General features: G+C 39.2%; 6 protein-coding genes across 12 annotated transcripts; 2 read left to right on the top strand and 4 right to left on the bottom strand.

Annotated features, from left to right (window-relative positions):
* Positions 1-23: 23 nt before the first annotated feature.
* Positions 24-1,997, bottom strand: LOC103927403 (probable prolyl 4-hydroxylase 3). 4 transcript variants are annotated; one of them, XM_018642597.2, is made up of 7 exons: positions 1,688-1,997; positions 1,508-1,592; positions 1,288-1,385; positions 1,104-1,201; positions 854-983; positions 538-725; positions 24-468 (listed from the first exon to the last, which is right to left on the bottom strand). In XM_018642597.2, the coding sequence occupies exons 1-7, from the start codon at positions 1,891-1,893 to the stop codon at positions 395-397; spliced, it is 879 nt and encodes a 292-aa protein (XP_018498113.1). In that variant the 5' UTR covers positions 1,894-1,997; the 3' UTR covers positions 24-394. The 4 variants fall into 4 exon arrangements, with proteins under 4 accessions (XP_018498113.1, XP_018498114.1, XP_018498116.1 ...); XM_018642598.2 differs by having other exon boundaries at positions 1,508-1,589; XM_018642600.2 differs by having other exon boundaries at positions 1,508-1,589; positions 1,703-1,997.
* Positions 1,998-4,916: 2,919 nt separating this feature from the next.
* LOC103927394 (pentatricopeptide repeat-containing protein At1g20300, mitochondrial) lies at positions 4,917-6,830 on the top strand. Its single transcript, XM_009336315.3, is given in 3 exon segments — positions 4,917-5,212; positions 5,214-5,865; positions 5,868-6,830. Coding segments are annotated over 3 exon segments (1,608 nt in total). The 5' UTR covers positions 4,917-5,047; the 3' UTR covers positions 6,659-6,830.
* Positions 6,831-6,855: 25 nt separating this feature from the next.
* LOC103927386 lies at positions 6,856-7,892 on the bottom strand. 4 transcript variants are annotated; one of them, XM_048577189.1, is made up of 3 exons: positions 7,648-7,892; positions 7,253-7,391; positions 6,856-7,106 (listed from the first exon to the last, which is right to left on the bottom strand). In XM_048577189.1, exons 2-3 carry the CDS (start codon positions 7,356-7,358, stop codon positions 6,967-6,969), a joined length of 246 nt encoding a protein of 81 aa, XP_048433146.1. In that variant the 5' UTR covers positions 7,359-7,391; positions 7,648-7,892; the 3' UTR covers positions 6,856-6,966. The 4 variants fall into 4 exon arrangements, with proteins under 4 accessions (XP_048433146.1, XP_048433138.1, XP_048433125.1 ...); XM_048577181.1 differs by having other exon boundaries at positions 7,570-7,890; XM_048577168.1 differs by lacking the exon at positions 7,648-7,892 and adding an exon at positions 7,476-7,641.
* Positions 7,893-10,633: 2,741 nt separating this feature from the next.
* LOC103927378 (uncharacterized protein At1g76070) lies at positions 10,634-11,791 on the top strand. The gene has a single exon (XM_009336295.3). It carries the CDS (start codon positions 10,769-10,771, stop codon positions 11,543-11,545), a length of 777 nt encoding a protein of 258 aa, XP_009334570.2. The 5' UTR covers positions 10,634-10,768; the 3' UTR covers positions 11,546-11,791.
* A 2,487-nt stretch (positions 11,792-14,278) lies between these two features.
* Positions 14,279-15,358, bottom strand: LOC125473825 (thioredoxin-like protein CDSP32, chloroplastic). Its single transcript, XM_048577150.1, has one exon. The coding sequence runs from the start codon at positions 15,323-15,325 to the stop codon at positions 14,426-14,428; it is 900 nt and encodes a 299-aa protein (XP_048433107.1). The 5' UTR covers positions 15,326-15,358; the 3' UTR covers positions 14,279-14,425.
* Positions 15,359-18,406: 3,048 nt separating this feature from the next.
* LOC103927358 (24-methylenesterol C-methyltransferase 2) lies at positions 18,407-19,756 on the bottom strand. Its single transcript, XM_009336279.3, has one exon. The coding sequence runs from the start codon at positions 19,685-19,687 to the stop codon at positions 18,605-18,607; it is 1,083 nt and encodes a 360-aa protein (XP_009334554.2). The 5' UTR covers positions 19,688-19,756; the 3' UTR covers positions 18,407-18,604.
* Positions 19,757-22,487: the final 2,731 nt, after the last annotated feature.

The raw sequence follows: 22,487 nt of genomic DNA, 5'->3' as shown, positions 1-22,487 counted from the left end.
CTAGGATTGACGCACTATGAATCTGGTTATTAAAGATAAATAATGAATAAGAATGATCCTCGTACCAGCCTACCAGTACAGTAGTACAAGAAAACTGAAGAATTTAAGTGCTAATAGTACAACAGAATGTAAGAATTGAGAAAATGTGAGCACATAGAAATAATGAGAACAGTGTAAAGGTTAAAAAGAATTTGTAATTACATAAATTCCACCCGGTAAAAAATTGTAGTTTTGGTATAACTTGCTTAAAGACATGCCCGAAATCCCTAAATTGAGTACTGGTTAGACCAGCAAATCAAGTGAACGGCGTTTCAGACCATACCATACGCATTTGTCAGTGATTGTAAATCTCCTAACTTCCATAGACGACCTGCACGGCTTAACATAAAACGACTTAGACTTTGTACTCTTGAAGATGCATCCACTTTGTACACGACCACTTGTTACCCCTTATCACAGGGCATGCACCTGTAACAACATATAATATGAATAACAATCCCAAGAAAAACAGAGAGCGGAGAGTGCAAAATAGCATACCGTGCAAACTTGACGGGTCTAGAGTAGCATCAGGAGTCATGCTCCAGAACAGTAATGCATCACCCATTTTAGGTTTCACTGCAAGTCCCTGTTTACCACATTCAGATAATTCATTCCACCATGGCACAGAGCTGATACTCCCCTTTGCAGTAGGAAACACCGTCTCACCGCCTTGTTCAACATCTGACCTGAATCAATGGCAAGAAATGGCAATTGGGAAAGGGAACATTGACAAAGAAAAAAGCAGCATACAATAAGACACGAGACAGATACATCAAAAGAGAAAAACCATATGGGAAGAGAAAAGCCGTCTTACAGATACATCAAAAGAGTTGCAACCCGTTGTCCGCCATTCTTGGTGTTGAACTCATCTGCGAAGTAATCAAAATGCGCATCGTATTTCTGCCCAACTTCATAGTGGAGAACCTGAAGTCCTTCCCCATGCTCTGTCAGAATGAAAATCAGCAGAATTAGTGTGTATCTGAACTGAGGAAAGTAAAAATCTGGATTGGAAGAAACGCAAAGGTGTAGTGTAATGTAGGTAACTACGTCTAGCAGTCACGTACCTACGGGTATGAAAGTGAAGTCTGCTATTCTCTTCTCGATATCCCTAATTATTTTATCGCGTCCTCTCCTCAGAAACATTCCGGAGCTTGTGCGCACGCTGCAGAAAAGGATTTCGAGGGTATCACGCTACTATATTTATTTTATACATGTAGGGAGGTGATCGAAATGCTTAGAAATGCATACCTACTGTCTCTGCTTTTCCCAGTCTTGCTATCAACAACAGTTGACTTTACCATATGAGGTTTAGCGAGATTAATTAAGTAGTCACATTCTTCCTTGGACTGTCCAAAATCATATCTAAGATTAACATTCTCCAACAATAACCAACACCACCGATTTCGAATAAAACAGAAAATTAAGATCAAGCCAAACAGATAGATTAATTAAAACGAGGAAAACTAACCAAGAAATTGTGATATATGAAGGCTCTGGGCTCCCAAGAAATCACTTCCGTCCACTGCTCTCCTCTATTCCCCAATCCATCACTTCTGGAAAAATATGATTACGTTTATTTTTACTTAAATCCAGGAAAAAAAAAAAATATATTAAAAGGAAAGCGAATTCATCACGACCGTGGACTTACGAGCGAAATGCGTACCTCTCGACGATCTTCCGCCTAAAGGAGCTGAGATCGTTAGGTGAAGAGCCGTCGGTGCTGACCGGAAGCGACACGATTCCAAAAGCGAGAAGCATGAGAAGCACCACCGACAGCACGAACAGCATCGACAAGACGAGCGTGAACGCCGACCATTTCTTGCTCTGCAACCGACCGTACCTCCCCTTGGCCATTTTTGAACGAGCTCCGAAATCCTAGAGCTCTGATGCGAAATTCTCATGCAAAAGCGAGCGCTGAGTGCTTAAATTCTGAGTTAAGTTTGAGTTCTTTTGAAATGCGTCGTGATTTATAGATCGGAAGGCTAACAATAAACTATTCAATGTGACGAAATTACCCTGGTGTTTATATTTTGGGCGGGGTTAATGACGGGGGTATTTTAGCGATTTGTGGATTGCGGTTTTATTTTCCCGCTTTTGCTGTGCTGTGGGCTGCACCCTGGTTATGACTCAGGATTATTTTCTTATTTTCTGCTTCCAGGTTTTGAATAATAAAATCTGATTACATTCTTTTTCTTGCGGTCTAATTAATTAATTTTCTTTATTCAGCTTATACAAAGAAACAACGTCCTACAAAAACCATCAAATTTAGTCATTCCTCTGGGTCAAGAGTGAAATTGAGTATTTTCGTCCAACACATCACACAATCACAGACACATAACCCATTCACATAAAAATGGCCTTAAAAGATTAATACACTAGCCAAGAACACAAGGATCAATCAACTAAATCATAATCGTTATACCATGTATGTATTATATACAACACATACATGCAGACATGTTCACGGATAAAGAAGCCATGAAAATTTGCACACAACCCTCTCCTCTCTGCAAAACTCAATGCTCTCCAAATTATGGGTAACTAGAACAATAAGAGTGTAATCTTTGTGAGAGCAGGGGCTTGCGGTTTTATACTAGAAGACCCGGATCGCCCTATAACAATCCCACAAGGAATACAAGACTAAATCCTTGTACAAGTTTGAGTTCTATTCTCGAATCAACAGTAGAGTTTCAATTCAAACCAAAGTTGAATTAATTCTTATAAATACATTAAAACTTCTTTATATCAATCTGAAATAACAAAGATTATTACTAAATTGTGAGAATCACACTCATACTCTAACAAGATGCACTAGCCTCTTCGATTCTATGGTGAATTATCTTCTCTTCAAACCAACCTCGAGCTCTAGTAATTGGTTATTATAATTTGTCTCAGAAAATGGAATGCAGCTAAAATATAGCTAAGCCTATTTCTGTAAATTCATTATTTAATCATTGAAAAATTATCACACAAGATAACATTACATGCCCAATCACATCTTTACAACAACAGCAGAAACTCAAAAATCCAACCGTTTAAACTGCTTAATCTCGACCCCCTCCTCGCCCCCTCTGAATCTGCTGCCACTGCTTCTCGGCGAGCTTATCTATCGCCGACTGCACCGCATCATGCCCGCCGATGAGCAATCGAGAGTCCCGCCACAGCACGCCTCGAGAGTCTCCCTCCGAGTGCTGGTGAGTCGCGGCCGATTCAGCAACTCTCCTCCTCATCGTTGAGGTGTTTCTCTTCCTTCACTACGTGTCTGTCCAGAAGAAATTGAACACGTATTTTTCACGAGGGCCGGTGTCCAATTTCCAATCAAGGGCTTGGAAAACTATGTCGTTTCGCGTGATGATGGGCTTCAGAGGGATTCGACATTTTTGTACATTCGCGGTTATCATGATGAGCTTCAGAGGAAATGAGAATTATGCCAACGAGTTAATTACCAATATGGTTAAAAGAAGAGAAATATTTTCATTAATGTATTTCCTGATTTACCAAATAATATAGCTGTATTTTCCGTCTCCGTACAAGGGAAATTGGACATGCTGATTTTCCAAGCCCTTGATTGGCTCTGCACATTATTTTTCACTCTATAACGGTGTTAATTACGAATTATTTCTTAGTTGTTCCATTCATCTTAAACAATTTAATTCCTAGTCCGTGACTGCTTTCTAAAACATATCAAACTACTCTACTCGATGGGAATAAGGATTCGAACTCGAATATAAAGGACCGGCACATTGCAGTAATTACTCGATCACACCATAAATATTTTATTCTCTAGCTTACCATCAGTTGAATCCTTATCAAATTGTAATTATGAAGGCCAGCTATAGTACACGCTGTGCCATTAATTTTGTGTCGAAATTGAAATTCAAATTAGCATATTAGCATACTAGTTAGTATTCAAGTATGACTAAACTAACGCACACAAATCATAGGAGAGGTATACTTATTGCACCACTATAAAATATAAATTGAAGCAATTTTACAGCCATTTTATTACTGCCTACTTCCTTGGATTTGAACGTTTTCAGAGTGTTGTAAATGGATCCTGCTCATCGGTCCCCGAGCTTGTCGGCACTGAAGGAATTGATTCCGTTAAAGCCGTGGAAGACACCGCCCCCTCCCTTGTCACAGAGTCCATACGGGAATTATATGAAGGTGAAAGATGGATCAAGAGTGTATTGGACGTCCAGAGAAGCAAATGATGATATTATAGACGTTGAGATTCCATATGAAGGATTGTTTGAGTTCATTGACAAGTTTGTCGTTAGGAAGGTTAGGGTTTGGATTGACCGGTTATTTGGGGAGATATTATGCTTACCAAAGTATGATGCATACCACAGTAAACGACTCTTATGAATGTTTTTGTTTGTTTAGGTTTGTGCATACTTCTCTAATCTCTCATTAGATGTAAATTATGCCATGCTAATTGTCTGACCTTAGTTTTTCAATTTTGTTTTGCCTCTTAATTAGTGGTTATGAAAAAGAAGACATGTTTGTTGTTAATGTTGATGAGAAAAAGGAGTTGCTCTATAAATAAAAGGGAAAACTAATGAAAATGACTTGAAACCTTTGAGTTTTAACGATAAAGACAAAATAAAAGGTAAAATAAATAGTACCAGAATTGACCTTTTAATATAAAAATATGATTTTTTGTTAAAATAAAAAGTACTTAGAGTTTTTTGTTAAAATTCCAGAAATAAAAATCGGTGTTCTTCATTGGATTTGTATTTTCTATGGTGACGAGTGACGACATTATCCCTATACAACTAGCACATGAAGCACAGAAATCTGCACTGACCCAGAGAAACAAAGACTCAGGCCCATTTATGCCGGGTAACCCAGGCCCATATTGTATAACATTTTGCTTGTGGGAGTGTGTACCACGACAATTAAACGACGTCGCCTTTGGCCTGAGCTTCGCGCTTCAGCCTCTGCAGTCTGCCCCCCTCTGTTCTTTCCGCCGCTCCTTTCTCTCGTCTTCGCAGGAAGCTCAGCTATGGCGTTAACCAAATCAACCCTCCATTTCCGCCGCTTTCTCTCTCCCACTCCGCTGCGAATTCTCAAGCCCTACTTTCTCTCTTCAGCTTCAGAAGCACCTCTTCAAGAGAACGACACCCCAGACGACGATTCCCAACCTGCCCCTGCCCCCTACCTGTCCGCCGGACGAAACCCTAATTGCCGACAAATTCCATTCTCTAATCAAAGATCACCACCGCAATAACCCCAACCCGAATCCCAACCCCACTCCCCCGAATCCCACCTTCACGATCCCTGCTCTCTCGCAAGACTTCTCCCAAATCTCCGCCGTCCATTCAGTATCTCCTTCCGTCGTCCGCCGCGTTATCGAAAAGTGTGGCGGCGTCCGCCACGGCATCCCTCTGGTCCAGGCAGTTGCTTTTTTCAACTGGGCCACGGCCCGCGACGGGTTCGAGCAGAAGTCGGAGCCATACAACGAGATGGTCGACCTCGCCGGAAAGGTGAGGCAGTTCGATTTGGCTTGGCACGTGATCGACCTGATGAAGGCACGGAATGTTGAAATTACGGTCGAGACCTTCTCGATTCTTGTCAGGCGGTACGTGAGGGCCGGATTGGCTGCGGAGGCGGTGCACGCGTTTAATCGTATGGAGGAGTACGGTTGCGAGCCTGATAGGATGGCATTCACGGTAGTGATTGGGATTCTGTGCAAGAAGAGAAGGGCCAGTGAAGCGCAGTCGTTTTTCGATAGCTTGAAGCATAAATTTGAAGTTGATGTTGTTCTGTACACTAGCTTGGTTAATGGCTGGTGTCGAGCTGGTAATATCTCGGAGGCTGAGAGGTGTTTCGGGACATGAAGGCAGCTGGGATCATGCCGAATGTGTATACTTACAGCATTGTGATGGATGGTTTGTGTAGGTGCGGCCAAATTACGCGCGCCCATGATGTTTTCGCGGAGATGATTGATGCCGGTTGCCAGCCAAATTCGATCACTTTCAATAATCTGATGAGGGTTCATGTGAAAGCTGGCCGGACTGAGAAGGTGTTGCAGGTTTATAATCAGATGAAGAGGCTGGGATGCAATGCGGATGCCATTACTTATAATTTTCTTATAGAGTGTCATTGTAAGGACGAGAATCTTGAAGATGCAGTTAAGGTGCTCGATCTGATGGTTAAGAAAGGCTGCACCCCGAATGCATCGAGTTTCAATCCCATATTTCGGTGCATTGCGAAGTTGAAGGATGTGAACGGTGCTCACAGAATGTATGCTAAGATGAAGGAGTTGAAGTGCGAGTTGAACACGGTGACCTACAATATATTAATGCAGATGTTTGTTGAGTCTAAATCTACTCATATGGTGCTGAAGCTGAAGAGGGAAATGGATGAGAACCAAGTCGAGCCGAACGTGAACACGTACAAGGTCTTGATCTCCATGTACTGTGGAATGGGGCATTGGAACAATGCCTACAGGTTTTGCAGGGAGATGATTGAGGAGAAATGCTTGAAACCGAGTATGCCGGTTTATGAGATGGTTCTAGAACAGTTGAGGAAAGCAGGGCAGTTGAAGAAGCATGAGGAGTTGGTGGAGAAGATGGTCGATAGGGGCTTCGTTACACGGCCGTTGGCTGTGTAGTCTGTATTAGATTAGTCGTCGGATTACCTGTTTTCGTTATGGATTGATGTTTGAGAGTTGGGATCACAATTTTGACAATTTCTTACAGAAAACTGTTACGCAGCTGAGCTTCCTGTAACCTTTTTGTTGACTGTATAATTATTGTCATAATCTTACATCAAGGTTGTTGTTATATGCTAATCAAGAAAGGCAAATCATTTCAAAATAAACATCATATGTTAACAAATGCAGCATGAGTCACCTGTTCATGTTCTAAGAGTACAAGGGGAATGTTGACATTCAGAAACTCAACAAATTAAGGAATACAACTAGTGACCTTGCATGTCGAGCATGTCGTTGAGACGTTTCAATCTCTCCAAACCTTCACTAAGCAGAAAACGAGTCCGTTGCCTGTCATTGCAGCGCCTGTTGTTCTCCAGTTCGTGTCGAATCATCGATCTTAGTTCACCTGTAAGCACATCAACAGAAACATAAACCCAAAGATGAACACTACTAATGGATGCAATGGGCAAGGAACAATGTGTCATTTGATTTAGAAATATGGTAATTATGGTGTCAAATTGAGTAAAAGATTGTCGGTGAGTAAAATTTGACCTCTGGAATCAACGGGGGCTCTTCGGGTAATCCCAAGTGCTTGCCTATAAAGCTTCAAGACTCGACCGCGGAGAAGGAAGTCCTGCAAATCAAGGGCTTTAGCCATAACCCCAACACTCACTCCTTCCCCCAAAAATACCTACAACGCAAAAACAACAACTAAATTCTCAGCTGGTTATCTTTTTTGTCAAATTATCATATCTTTATTTTCTTTTTTAATTACTTTGTCTGGCTATGAATTTCAGATCAGAGACCAATTACAGCCACAGCAAGGATTTCATAAATGGAGGCAACAAACATGAAATTTCTAATTCTACCAGAATTTTCTTTAATTTAAAGAAGAAAAATAAACAGCAGCATCTGCAGACGTTTGAGGTAAAGAGATGGGGTAGGACCGTAGGAGCAGTAGCAGTAGCGGGAGCTTGACTGTATGAGGAGTTCGCGGTCGCCTTGTGGATAGGCCAATGTTATCGGGCCTTCAATTGGTCTTAATTTGTACATCAGCCCAACTTTTGTTAGCTGGGCTTGTCTTACAGCATTTTCCCTACTCCCAACAAGTATTTACTTTAAACCGTACAACAACCAGGATGCATGCAGCATGTCGTCGTCAATTCGTCATCTTAAAAGTTGATGGATGTCGGAAATGAATGTCTTCCGGTAACGAATCTCCCTCCGCCTTCATGCTGGCGTAATTAGACGGCGCAATAAACGTTGCAGCATGCCAGCAACTGTGATGTAGACCAAGTGCTACATGTTTGACCTTATTAATGGAAAGTCAAACTAGTGCAACCCAACGCTAGTAATTAAGCTCAAGCTCCTATGAACGAAGACCAAATAATTCAACATATTGTAACTTATACTAATCAAATTTCAGTAGGGTGGAGGGCGGACCACTTCAACATTGTTTCAAAAGCAAACCAATTACACCTAATCGTATTTTAACTTACTAATTAATTATTATCATTAGGCCCACTAAACATGATCTTTTGCTACATTTCACTCTAGGGAGAAATATAATGTTCACACACTCACTCAAGGGGTGTGCACACTAGTCATCACTCACAAGAAGTCAAATAATCGACAATTAAAAAAAAATAAAAATCAGAAACTAGCGGCTGTATACTATTAACAATTGCTCTTGGCAAAGAAAGAATGAATAATATTGTTACAATTATCAAATGAACTCTTAATTACTTCACTTACAAGCTCATTGGTCCTGCATGTAAACAATTTATCGAGTCATCCATTTCTAGTAAACTTAAAATAAAGTTAATTGTGTGAATCTAAATTAAAAGTTACTAAAAGCCACTTAGTATTCATCTTCACTTATAAGTGAGAAATCTCAAGTTCGATTCTTGTTAAAGGTGAATTTGAACCGCATTATTGCTAACTCATTGTGAGGTTAAGTCCACCCCCTCACCCTGTAGATAATATTGTTTGTTCAAAAAAAAAAAAAAAGTTACTAGAAAATGCTATAATTCTATTTATCCTTTGTTATATACTACTCTTATTTTATTGGGTAAAGTACAAAAAAACTACCTCAACTATGGGTCGAACGACACTTTCATACCTCATCTTTTTAAAATGACAATGTCATACCTCATCTTACGAATTTGTGATAATGTTAGACCTCCGTCTGTTTTTCTGTTAAGTGTTGACGTGGCTAATCCAACAGGATTAAAAAATAATTAAATATATTTTTAATAATTAAATATTATAAATTAAAAATATAATTATTTTTTATATAAATTTGTGGGATCCACCCTCTCCCTCTTTCTTCATTCTCCTTCTCGCCTTTCTCTCTTCTCTCTCTCAAGACAGCCACATCCCCAAAACCCAGAAACCCTTCCCACCCGGCCCCCTCCCCAACCTTCCTCACCAACTCTCTTTCTCTCTCTCTTCTCTTCTCCCCCTTTATAAAACTCACCTTAACACTCTTAGCTTTCTCAAACCTTCTCTGCTCCCACCAACAAAATAAAATTATAAAAATAAAAACCATTTTCTCTCCAATTATTTGTCTCCGACAGGTACAGCAACCAAGATTCGACAAGTCCGATCCAAAAGCCCATCGTGATCCGTGAAGTCTAGGCCCACAATCTGGAATCCAAATTCGAGCTCATCCGAAACGTCATCGACGCCTACCCTTTCATCTCTATGGACACTGATTTTCCCGACGTCGTCTTTCGACCCCCCCCCGGTCGACCAAGTGATGGGTGACGCCAGATTGGTCGAGACGTCGCCGATCTTGTTGAAGGAGGAGGGAGTCGGAGAGAATTGCAGGTTGTAGGGGTGGGGATGGGGGAAGAGCTGTGGGTAGCCCACAGAGAGAGAGAGAGAGAGGAGAGTGAGGGTGGTGAAGGAAGGTTGGGGGGATGAGTGGGGAAGGCTGGGGGGACGAGTGAGGAAGGTTGGGGTTTTCTGTTTGAAAATGGGGAATTAGGGTTAGGGTTTAGGTTCGAAAGGGACGGGAAGAGGTAGGGGAAAGGAAGAGGTGGGGGATGGGGATAGGTCAGGGAAGGTTGGGGGCATGGGGAAGGGTTTGGTGGCTGTTGAAGAGAAAAAGAAGGTTGGTGCGGGTGGAGGAAAGGGGAGGCCCGCACCCCTAGGCCATTTTAAATTTTTTTTGTTATTTAATTATTTTTTAATTTAGTTGGATTAGCCACGTCAGCACTTAACAGAAAAATTAACAGAAAAACTGACGGAGGTCTGACATTGTCGCAAATTCATAAGATGAGGGATGACATTGTCATTTTAAAAAAATGAGGTATGAAAATGTCGTTCAACCCATAGTTAAGGTAGTTTTTTGTAATTTACCTTATTTTATTTTATTAACATATGGATTAGGTATTGTTGTGCACGAGTTAAACAAGAAAAACAAAATATTCATTTAGATTTATATATATTAAGTTTTTTCTCCCTAGTGATTTTGTTTAGGTTAATTTAGTTGATAAAAAAGTTAACCAAGCACGTAGTATCATCCTAAAATTTAATCAACTACATACACGTTTTGTTAAACTTATCTTATATTTCCTAATTTGAAAAGAAAAAAAATCTTATATTTTCCAATTTCAAATTTGTCATGATTATCTTTCAAATCCGCGTTCAATGATTGGATGAAAGGGCCCCCAGAAAGGCTAGACAAGTCAATTCCTACGCATTGCTTAGTTATTAAATTCGATTTTTGCCCGTAGATAGAAAAAAACGTTGAATCTAAATTAAATATCGTGCAGAAAAATCCGGAAAGCTGCATCAAACGCAAGCTGTATTATTTAATTCAATCGAGCAATTATGATTCGCTAGGTCACACACTCACACGCACCTCCCTTGTTTGACCAACCCCTCTCTTTTCTTGACATTGTCATATAAGTACACAAATATATCTATATATATATGTGTGTGTGTGTAGTTTTACAGATATATATATAAGTAGTGTTGCTGGATAAGCGATTCAAGACAATTTCATTATCCTCCTCAACTTCCAAGCGTGCGAAAAGATTAGGGTTTTCTTTTACAACAATGGATCATCAGAAACAAGGTAAACCAAAAAACAAGATCTTGAAGTTTCTACCAAAAGCTGCTTCCGGTGTTTATTTTCACAACCCTCCTTACAGCCCTACCGGAGACGCCGCCGCCAAGCTTAAAGCTCACGGGCGGCGAGGGTTTTCCGGCCCTTTAATGATTCCAGATCAAGTCCGAAGGAAACAGAAGAACGGAAGCTTTGACGGCCAGACACGAGAAGAAGAGCCGACATCGCCGAAGGTTTCGTGCATGGGACAGATCAAGCACAAGAAACACACTAACAAGATAAATAGCGTTGATTTGATCCCTAAAGATCGTCAAAAATCAAAGCCTCCTCCAGGCCCGTGGTCGCCACGGGAGATCAAGAAGCACGGTTTTCCGTTCCGGAGGATGTTTAGCAACATAAACCCTGGAAGAAAATCTGAATCTGATGCTAGTGATCTTGATCGTGATCGGACGGCTCCAAATCTTCCGGATAGAGCGCCTTCATTGAGTCAGATGAAGAGATTTGCAAGCGGACGTGGCCAATCTTTCGAAAACTTGGATTGGGAACGTCCTCATGATATTATGAATGATCATCTCGATTATTCTGATGAGGAGAGAGAAGAGAGAGAAGATGTGAGAATTGCATTCTCGGCGCCTCTAGGGATTGGAGGAATAAATCAATTACATCAAGTGCCTTTGCAGCCAAGGAAAGAAATTAATCTATGGAAGAGAAGAACAATGGCTCCTCCTAGTCCTCTAGAACTGAAACCCATGGTCAGAGCAAATTAATTAATTTAAATTGTTCGTAATTGTTGCGGTTTATCATAAATTAATTCTTTTTTAGACTAGTGTTGCCCTCCTCTTTTTAATTAGATTTGTTCCCAAATATGTAAATTAGGGTGTAAGAATTTGTGAAGAAGTTTGAATTGTTCCCTGCTTTGATGGGTAATTATGTTAATACAGACACGTGTATGAGACAAAAGTTAGGATCCACAAGGTCCTTCTGGTCACATGGTTTAGTTTTCTTGCGTTCAACTATGCTTTTGATTGTGTTAATACAGACACATGTATGAGACAAAAGTTCGGATCCACAAGGTCTTTTTGGTCACATTGAAGAGAAGAAGAATTTGCGGTATGCTTTTTTTTCTTCGTTCGAGTTGAAATACCTGGCAAGACTTTTATCAAGACCCATAAACCACCATATCCTCAATTTATACGTGTAGAACTTTAATAATTATTGTACTTTTTTTATATAAAAAATAAATTAAAAAAATCTTTTGATGATGTTTAATTTACTTATTTGGATGTGGTGCAAGATGTTTAAGTTAGGGGAGTTTTAATAAAAAAGCTCGTAGTAGCTATTCAATTTAACGAAAAATCATATTTTTACACTAAAATGTCAAACCTGATACTATTCACTTTACCATTTATTTTGTCTTTATTGTTAAAACTCAAAGTTTTCAAACCATTTTCATTAGTTTTTCTTTGATTTATACTTCTTTTTCTAATTGATGGAAATTGACCACGTATAAAAATAATTAGGTCAAATTTGGGTAATACATATCAGGGAGGTAGCTGCCACAACTGAACAAGGTTAACTAATTGACTGGTGGTTCCCTGTCAATTCCAAATTATTGTAAGATTAATTGGGGATGCTACAATCTGTCTTAGCCAGAACAGATGACACGTATATATATATCATAATTGAGATTAATTATTGTACTAAAATAATGCCATCACACTGTTTACTTACACCTAACAGCTTTTTGGAACGACCCTATGCTGATTTCACGTATGATTTCATGCAAAAGATTCACATTTGGACCGCAGCATGACAATTTTATAGAGCTATTTCTAGTATGACATGTCTCACGCCCTGTGAAATTAGATTGAGGTCATATATCCAAATAAGTAGTTTATTTATTTTCTTTTTATGAAATGTGCTTTATTGATTATGTAATCTGATACCTCTGTTCGAGTTTCATCCAAAACGCTCCGACACAAAATCTTATTAACTAGAGTGAAATTTTTCCCCTCTTTATTTGGGAAATTGTGATTGTCATAATTATTTTATGGTAAAATTGGGGTTCGAACTTAGTAATAAGGTGGTGATACTCCCACACCTATTTTTACTTGAATGAAGGGCTACCAGCTAGTAATATTGATACCTGAATGAAGGGCTAGAATGCATTTAACCAAGATTTGCAACTTTATAACACCAATTTCAGGTTCAATTCTCAGAAACAAGGTGACAAGTAAAGGTCAATTGGTGCCCTCCGTGTTTGGATACTGTGAGACTCGGTGACCCTTGCAATCAGTAATATACTCCGTAGCATACCTGCATATCCATTATTTTTCTCAATAATAATACATAGTTGCCACTTATTACTACAGTCCAGTGATATTCCTCTTTACTTGTAAATGAGAAATCTTAGGTTCGATTCTCGTATCTCTTCTCAGATAATATTGTTTGTTAAAATAATAATAATAATACACAGCTGACCAACTTCGACTGGCTCCGATCTTTGTAAACGACTAGGCAACTTCTTCTGAATCTGTGACATGCCCACTCACACAAACGGGTGGTAAGTTTGGGGTTTTGGCCCAATGATTTTTCTGGCAATGAACAAACTGTTGCGAACCTTAATCCATAGTGATAGTATTGACACTATAGAATGAAATCATGAAATAAATGCAGAAGGCGTAATGAAGAAGTTTTACCAAGAAGAAAGCTATAGAGCTCTGTATTTGCTATATCTGAATTCTTACAAAGTTAGTTATTACAAGAGAGAGAACGATCCTTAATATTATCCACTTTTAAGATAAACCGACAAACCCTTTGCACTAAGCAATTGCTGATGTGTCAAATGCCTAGGTGTCATATACATCCAATACCCCCCAAATCTTTACTGGGAATTCCTAGTTTAAGATTGTGACAGTGTTTAAGAAAATCAGGTCCATGAAGACCTTTGGTAAGAACATCAGCCTCTTGATCTTGAGTAGGGACATATAAGACTTCCAAATCACCTTTCTGCACTCTTTCACGAACAAAATGGAAATCAGTTTCCAAATGTTTAATCCTTGAATGTTGTATGGGATTCAAACTTAAGGCAATTGCGGACTGATTATCATAGTATAATTGAGGTGGATTGGGCAAGATTGCACTGACAAGTCTGATCCATGCTATGTCTGCAACAGCATGGGCAAGAGCTTTATATTCAGCTTCAGTAGAGCTTCTGGAGTCTCTCATAGGCGCCTATAGCCTTGCCTCTGGCTTTGCCCCCTTATCTACTACGGGTGAATCTTTTCGATCCGGATACATAATTTCTCTCTACTGGAAGGCCGAATCATCTCTCATACAAAGCATGAGAAATTCTTTTTATTCTAGTATCTGACTTTATGTGAGCGTTGCTCATACAAGACAATCATATAAAAGTTTATCTCATTCAAGAGTATTATAGACTAGGTTCATAATTAAGGTTGAAGCTAAATACTCTTTTCTTGGGCTAAAACATATTAACCTTAATAACAAAAAATAACCCATTTCATTCAAAAATTAGTTCAAATCTGAAGTCTAATTCAACTTCATGTATACTGGTCACATAAATAAATAAAGTACAAATTTTGTAAAATTAAATTTCAATTTTTTCTAATTTGTTGATAATTATCCTAATAAGTCACACGGACTCCTTGGTATCTTAGAATTTCACCAATAAGCTCACCTTTCCCAGAACCCACATACCTTCCACAAATCTCGCCGTCTCTAATGAACAGGAAAGTAGGCACCTCCACCACCTCCATGTCCTTGAGGAACTGCAGGCAGCTGTCGTTCTCATCGCCGTTCATCCTCGCAAACACCACCGTGTCCGACATTCGCTTCGACAGCTTCACCACCGTCGGATATACCTTGACACATGGCCCACAGTGCTTGAGCCCCACGTCAAGCACAATCAGCTTGCTGTCCGCCTTATGCTCCTCGATCAGCTTCTCCACGTCCTCCCTCTGATGCAGCTGTACCACCTCAGAGTGGTTGTCTCCGTAGTACAATACGTCCCCCCTCAGCCGATCACCATCGATTCCTTCCTCCTCGTGAATCTTCTCCATGCTCTTGTAGAAGCTGAAGTGGGGGACTTTGTCGATGTTCTCTCTCCTGCAGAGCTCTCGGGTGTCTTCCGACTCGTCGCCCATGACCAATAAAAACTCGACATCGTTACATGTGCGGCTGAGGTCGACCATAAAAGGGTACATTTTTCTGCTCTCGGCGCTGTCGCTGGCGGCAAACTCGACGACAACAAGCTTATTTTTTGCCAACCCAAGGGCCTCATCGAATTCCTGGATGCTGTGCACTTGCTGAACTCTCTCGTCACCTTCGACCTTATTAGTGCCGGCGGCGGCTGTGGCCTTGATGGCGAAGTTGCGGAATTGATTTTTTTTCGTTTCAAGTTTTGTTGCTAAAGGTTTAAGCTTCGTCACCAAACTTAAACCTTTAGCAACAAAACAACTTGTTCTTGGGATTGAAGATTGAGATGACGAAGCTGGTTTGACTATGAAATTTGTGATGGTCGCCATTGAAGACAGGGTCGGAAGATTTGGTTTGCGTTGCTTTGCTTATTCAAACCTATGAGAGTCGTAGGAGACTCTGGTGTGGAATTATCTTGAAATCTCAGTGGCCACTGCTTTTTGTGATTGGTATTATCCACCGACGGAATATATGGGTGATTTTTTTTGAAAATATCTTCTTTTGTGGTTTTCAATTTCTCTTGATATGAAGCGGGCCCATAATATCAGATTAAGGTTGTAATAGTAGGCTAAAATCATTGATCCACAAAATATGGGCTTGTAAGACTACAGTACTACTACTTCTTCATTTCAAATGGGTTTGAGTAACAACAAATTGTTGAACAACGGACATCCACCTTCAAATTATACTTTAACTGGTCCGTTTGGAAGTGTTCTTATAATAAGAGACGTTTTGGAAAATGAATTCTTGCTGTTAAATTCAAACCAAGAGATGAGGTTAAAACAAGAGTTGTATACAAAAGGTCAAACAACATTGGATTAGAGAGGGACCATGAAGATCGTCCTGGTGGTGGCTAAGAAAATCAAGTTGCGATGTTTTCAATGGTAGTTGCAATGAAAGTGGACACGATGAAGAAAGGAAAGACCGGCAAATGAGATCTGAGAAGTTACAATTGATATTGGGTAGACATTGTTGATAGTGACGTCTTTAATTTGTATCAATACGTCAACATAACGATCTATTAACATCGTAATGACGTTTGTATCGCTTCATGTACTATAGTGTGTTAGCTTGTACCATACACCTAGTTTTAACTTGCACTATCTAATTTCAATCAAAAGGTGCCAAGAACTCCACAAATCAACCCCATCATAATAGGAACTCATAAAAACTTGTGCTCGTAAGCGTTTATGCCGCAAATAGTTTTATAAAAACTCTAGTACTTTAGGGACTTCGACCCAAAAAAATTACTTCAGCGAAAAAGCTTGGACAGAAGTGTAGTGAGGAGAAAGATTCTCATATCAGTTATGATGCACCGCTAAAATAATCAAATAGAAATTAGAAGTATTGGATTTGGAAGTTTAGAGCCACTTGGAATCTGGATATAACACTAACATATATCACTGGATATTTTTGGGTAGGAACAATGTTTGCTAGATTCACGCAATCAGGTAGAACCACAACTTTGAGTTTTGACAAATCAAACATGAATAATGAACCTTCAATTCCACAGACCCAAAAAATATCCAGGCTTAGTGAGAAGACCCATCTTTTTCGTGCCTACAAATTAAGGGCCTTGGGGGATGGCTTAGTCAAAAGAACACCAATCGCCTTTCACAAAGTTTTTCTTCCAAATTTGTAATTGAATTGTGCCCCCTTCAAAATATCAAGTGGTTTTTCAGGTAATTGGAATGCAACCGTAACAATATTCTTATTCATGCATACATGTATTGTTATGCAAAAAAAAACTAAAACGCATCATTCGTAGCTTGAGAAAACGCATCATTCGTAACAATATTCTTAAAAGGCATTGTTGTATATGATTTTCCAACAACACCAAAAAGATATCTCGTGCTCATCAACTATCCCCAAAAAAAAGGAAAATATGATAGCAATTGTATTTTTGCTCACCATCTTCAAGTGGTGGTAATGTTCATTACCTTATATATTATTATTGGATGAGTTAAAATTTAGATATTTCTATTTATCTATAACATAAATCTCGAAAATTAAACTCATTTAACGGTGGTAAATAAAGTGGTGAGTATCACCATCACTTGGAAGTAGTGAGCAAAAATATTCCCATATGGCAATTGGCAAAGCATTTCAAGTGCCACTTCAATCAATTTAATAAGTGAGAAAAACTTATTAATTAACACATTTACTCATATTTATGACTCAAGACAGACAATAAGGAAAATTATTGCATGTTACGTGATATAAAATGTTACGAGCATTGAATAATTATTTAGATTATGACTTTAATTATGGTCTCGTGAATTCAAACTATTCAATACTCATAATATTTATTGGTACGTAGCACCAAAGTAGAACGTAGATAACAAGGCAAGATAATACTCATATACAAATTATTCAATACACGTACAAAAGAGAAATACCAATAAAACTTTCTCAATGTGAGACTCTACCACATTGATATAATTATGTGCCATTAATAATACAATTATAACTTAGGGAAAAGAATAAGCCATTAATAATAAGATTATTATGTGCCAACAAATACAGGGTGGCGAGTCACGTGCCGAAAATTATAAAGAAAATGAAAAGACTGGTGGCAGCGGCAGGCAAAGTAGCATGGAAAACAAAGAAAACAATCGGGGTGGGATGAGATGAGAGAGATCCAAACCCAAACCAACCCAACCAACTAAGTCTAAACTAAACCAAACCAAACCCGGGTGGGTGTGGGCCCAGATATGTCGGCATGTTGGCAGGCGTAGCTAAACACCAAGAGCAACGTGACACAGAGCCAAACAAACTGCCAAGTGCCAACACAGATTTGGCGCCACTGTGACTGACACACTCAGTTTCTGAAATCTGAACTCACTCCGCTGCGCTACTCCAACGGCCAACAGCACACGAGTCAAGGGCTCCCCCCGACTTTCCACGCTGCTTGCCAATTGTACCATACACCATACATTAACATGGCTGGTTGATTTCACCAGTTCGCACTGCCACCCTTTCATCCCTCTTGAAGAAAATGAGAGAATGACTTACACTTATTGGATACGTTGATGTCTAGTTCAATAACACAATCATATGTAACCAAAAATTAATACTCAAATTATGTAAATTGAACTAGTAGTTAATGCATCAGTATTCATGAACGCGTTCACTTCATTTCTCATCGCTAAATCACAAACACTCAATAACCCTTTGATCATGTTGTCACGTTACATGACAAAAGTCCTAGTGTTCATCAATGTATTGTATACATCGCAATTAACAGCTCAACATTGTCCTTATGTGGCACAAATTCATTATTAACTTAAGAATTTTGAAACGTTAAATTCAAAAGACAATGCACACAAGAAATTAGGCACATAATTTAAGGCAATGCTGAAATAAAAAAATATCAAAGAAATTAAACAAAACGGAGCAAAGATCCGATCTATCCAACCACGAACTTAAATAATTCCAAAACAAAATTACAAGAGAATGATAATAAATTAGCAGGTCAAGTAAACGAAGAAAAAAAAAAAAGGAAAACAAACCTAGATTAGAAAGATTATTAAAACAAGATAACACAAAAATAAAATACAACAAAAAGGGGCTAAAGGGACGCGGGGGTGCACCGGCGATACGGGAAATTAAGATGATTTGGCTGTCTCGGGCTTCCGGCAGAGAATCATGTGCATCGGACTGAAGATTCCGGTTTCGCCGCCCCTGGTCAAAAAGTCGGCGGTTTTGAACAGCATCTCGTGCACATCCACGGTTCCTTTCGGTGCAATTCCGACGGCGGCGAGCACCGTCACCAGAATGTGGTTGCGCCAGTATGCGATCCTCCCCATCTTCAATCGATTCCACCAGGGTTGCGCCGGCGGCTTGGCCAGATCTTTCTCCTTCACCACCTCGAACCCGACCTTCCTCGCCGTCTCCGCAATATCCGTATAGCTCCTGAGTCCCGGCAGGGCGTCTCCTCTCTCGATCCCCTGAATGACATCCACGTGTTCGGCGTCGTCACCCTTGTACTTGTCCGTCGTCACCCACTCGTACGACACGTACAGAGCCCCCGGCTTCAGAACCTTGAAGATCTCGGCGTACACCTCCTCCAGCTTCGGCGCGTGGCATGTCGCCTCGATTGAGTACGCGCCGTCAAAGCTGTTCTCCGGGAACGGCATCTCGAGGAAGTTCCCGCAGATGACCTCGCAGAGCGAGTCGAGGCCGGCCTTCTTATTGTGCTGACGCGCCCGTTTAACCTGGTACTCGTTGATCGTGATCCCCGTGACGTTGGCACGCGAGTGGGCCGCGATGGCACGCATAGGCCCACCTACGCCGCATCCGACGTCGAGAATTCTGTCTCCGGGTTTGACGTGGATGAGATCGACGGCCATCTCCTCGTGGAGGCGCGTGGCGTCCTTATGGGACTTGCCGGGGACGTGCGGGGAGAAGTGAAAGGACTGGCCCCAACCCCACTCGTAAATATCGGTGACTAAGTTGTAAAAGGTGTCCACAAAGTCGGGGACTTTCTCGGCCGTTTCGATCTCTTTTGGGCGGCGGAAAAAGGACCAATATTTGTCGTAGCTATCTTGAACTTTCTCGGCGGAGATGGAGCCACCGGAGAGATCCATGGCACGTTTGCCTTTTCGCTCGGCAGGGCCAAGAATGCAGACAAACCAATAGATCCCGCCGGCGAGGAGAGCGCCCGTACAAAAGAGAGTGAGAGAGTCCATTGGAAAAGGAGAGGAATGGCGAAGACGGAAAGGACTGCAAGACTGGGAGAAATTTTTGAGTCGCTCCCTTTAATCGTGTTTGGCAACGTAGGAGTATTTAACTTTTATTATTGCATTCAATATTGCTAGTTGCACGCGCGTAGCTTCTTGCGTGGATCCGGGTATCTGTTTTTTAACACGTGGAATTAGAAGGCGACAAAAGAAAAAGAGAGTTTTCAATATGATCAGTAGACGGGTTGGTGCATCACGTGATGTACAACTTGTGTGTCGCTACTAAAAATTTCTCGACAAAAGGGTGTTCGTTCGGAATAGAGTTCCAACTCTTTGAGGTGTTTTTCCGATTACCTCCTGCGACTGTAATTTAAATAAATCTAGGGGACTTTCTGTAAATTACTTTTATCTTTTTCTGATAATGGTCATTTGGAATTGTCTCCTTTTTTTCAACGAAGTTCTTTTCAACCAAAAGTAATGCTGGTATTGCCCGATTAAAATTATTGTAAGTTGATTTTATCACAAACTACAAATTGAAATTAATAAGGAAATAATTCTAGTATAAATGATATCCTGTGTCAATTCCCGAGCTGTGTTTATGTTGGTGAAGGATAATTTATGAAGAACGTTACAAAAGTAATTTAAAACGCGTCTGTCATATTTAGAAACAAAAGCAAAAAAACGATGGTTAGAAGAATTAGGAAATAAAAAACATATATATGGAAAACAATCCTTTCAATATGGAATTCATTGAAGGTGGAAAGGCTTTGTAGATTATGAAAATCATGGTCCATTGAATGTAGGATTACAAACTTTATAAAAGTATGAACAAGAATATCTTTTTATATTATATTTTATAAACCATTTTTTTAAACGATATTTTATTAATTATATGATGTGGCTGTTGATGGTTGAATTTTATTTTTAATGATTAAAAAAAATTCAGTCATCAACCATCTCCTCATATAACCTACAAAACATGATTTATAAAGATGATCTATGTAGCATGATCCTAACAGTATTGGTATTTGGTTACGATTTTGGTGAAGTCTTAGTTCTCATGAATCCCAATTTTAAGTTTAGAAGGAATTAATATATACCTCATGTAATGAAAACCACATTTTAAAGCAGTCGCAATTTATCACAGCACAACTAGCTTTCATTACTAGTAGAAGAAATTGTAACAATTAGTGGATAGGAAACACCGGATAGTGCGATCCACACACTAATTTTTATTTTTTACATACTATTTTAATTTTTAATTGTTGGATTAAATAAATTGAAGAACATCAATGACAAAAAATTAATAAGGATATGCGGAAATTAAAAATGTGTATGTTAATAGCATTATCCTAGTAGGTATTTTGATTAAACGTATGGTATACAAAAGAGTGAGTATAGAAAGTTCCTTGTTTTTAAAACAATGTACAAACACTTTAAAAAAAAAAAAAAAAATGCTAAGGAGGTTCTCAAAAGTTAGACTATCTGTCAATTCATGTGTTTTGTATAATGTTTCAAAATGTTGGCACAAGAATTAAATTTAACGGGTGAGATAGCAGATAGTTCATAGAAAATTACACTTTAAGAAAGTCTCCTTATCATTTCTTAAAAAAAAAAAAATGTAGAAGAAGAGAGGGAAAGGGAGAATATTGCTAGGTAAACCCACTACCCAGTCATGTTTTACAGTAAATGCATCCCATCCGTACACAACATATGGATATTTGAAGGAAATAAGTAAAGCTATAAATAGGACTTGTGTAACACCTAATTTTCTAAATCCTAAATGAACGACTTAATTAATTAAGAGAACTGTAATAGACACTTTAAAATTTATATTTTGCATGCCTTACAATTGTATTTTTCTTTTTGAATATAAAAATTTTGAAGTGTATAATAAAAAATTTAAAGTGGTTTAGAGAATTGTTATCGGCACTTAAAAAAATCTCATTTTGCACTCCAAGCTTTCTATAATTAGAAAAAAAAAATATATATATATATTTGTGAGGAATGTAGAATGAGAGTTTTTGAGTGCTAATAACAGTTTCATTCTTTTAATTAATCTTGATAATTAAGAAATGATAAAATGGTAGAGGGACCACTAGATTTGTTGGCCGGCTTGAATCTATTGCCGTGCAATTGTAGCCGTTGACGATGTTAATTTCGGAAAGACAGAGGCTGTGTGTGTGACTGTGTCTCTTTGTGTGTGGGTCTGTAATGTATCACTTTATATATGCATGTGCATGCATGCACATGCATCCCTCAATCCTCATCTCATAAACTCATACATTTTCCAACTATGTTTATTAAGTATTTCTCAATTCTCATGACACATGCCCAGATATATATATATACATATATATATATATATATATATATATGACAGAGTAGTAGAGTAAAGAATCTTGTGTTATTTTTCATTTATTTTCTTAAAGTGCTGCAGCGTGACATGTTATTGTTGTTGTTGTTGTTTCCTTTCATTTTAATAAACAAATAAATATATTTTGCTCCTCTGGAGTCTGGAGTTTCGAGTGTGGATCCAGATTTCAGACTTGAGTTGACTGAGGACCAGAGATTGCTAGGCTCGATCGGCTCACCGTTGGAAAAGGAAAAGAAAATACAAATATGGTAACAACTGGTGTGCAAGTGCGTGCAATTCCAGTACCCTCATGAGTTCATACTCATGAGAGAGATAAAATTCCCTTACCCTTGTTCCGCTATATCACAGGGCCCAGTGGTCCCAAGACCCTCTGTCAATCATGCCCTTCATTTTTAAAAGCAGATTCAACGATTCACTATTAATTAATATTAA

The sequence above is a fragment of a genome, unplaced genomic scaffold (assembly GCF_019419815.1).
Source record: "Pyrus x bretschneideri cultivar Hongxiangsu unplaced genomic scaffold, Pyrus_bretschneideri_v1 Contig1, whole genome shotgun sequence".
Lineage (NCBI taxonomy): Eukaryota > Viridiplantae > Streptophyta > Magnoliopsida > Rosales > Rosaceae > Pyrus > Pyrus x bretschneideri.
This window is presented reverse-complemented; position numbering and strand designations above follow the sequence as displayed.

What these genes read in the sequence shown, in the direction of transcription:
- LOC103927403 (XM_018642597.2), bottom strand. Translation starts at nt 1,893, where the DNA reads ATGGCCAAGGGGAGGTACGGTCGGTTGCAGAGCAAGAAATGGTCGGCG. An exon ending in GGGAAAAGCAGAGACAGTAG is followed by an intron (nt 1,202 to 1,287) that starts GTATGCATTTCT and finishes CCTTTTCTGCAG; the next exon opens with CGTGCGCACAAGCTCCGGAA. An exon ending in CTTCACTTTCATACCCGTAG is followed by an intron (nt 984 to 1,103) that starts GTACGTGACTGC and finishes TCATTCTGACAG; the next exon opens with AGCATGGGGAAGGACTTCAG.
- LOC103927386 (XM_048577189.1), bottom strand. Translation starts at nt 7,358, where the DNA reads ATGGCTAAAGCCCTTGATTTGCAGGACTTCCTTCTCCGCGGTCGAGTC. An exon ending in AGCCCCCGTTGATTCCAGAG is followed by an intron (nt 7,107 to 7,252) that starts GTCAAATTTTAC and finishes ATGTGCTTACAG; the next exon opens with GTGAACTAAGATCGATGATT.
- LOC103927378 (XM_009336295.3), top strand. Translation starts at nt 10,769, where the DNA reads ATGGATCATCAGAAACAAGGTAAACCAAAAAACAAGATCTTGAAGTTT.
- LOC125473825 (XM_048577150.1), bottom strand. Translation starts at nt 15,325, where the DNA reads ATGGCGACCATCACAAATTTCATAGTCAAACCAGCTTCGTCATCTCAA.
- LOC103927358 (XM_009336279.3), bottom strand. Translation starts at nt 19,687, where the DNA reads ATGGACTCTCTCACTCTCTTTTGTACGGGCGCTCTCCTCGCCGGCGGG.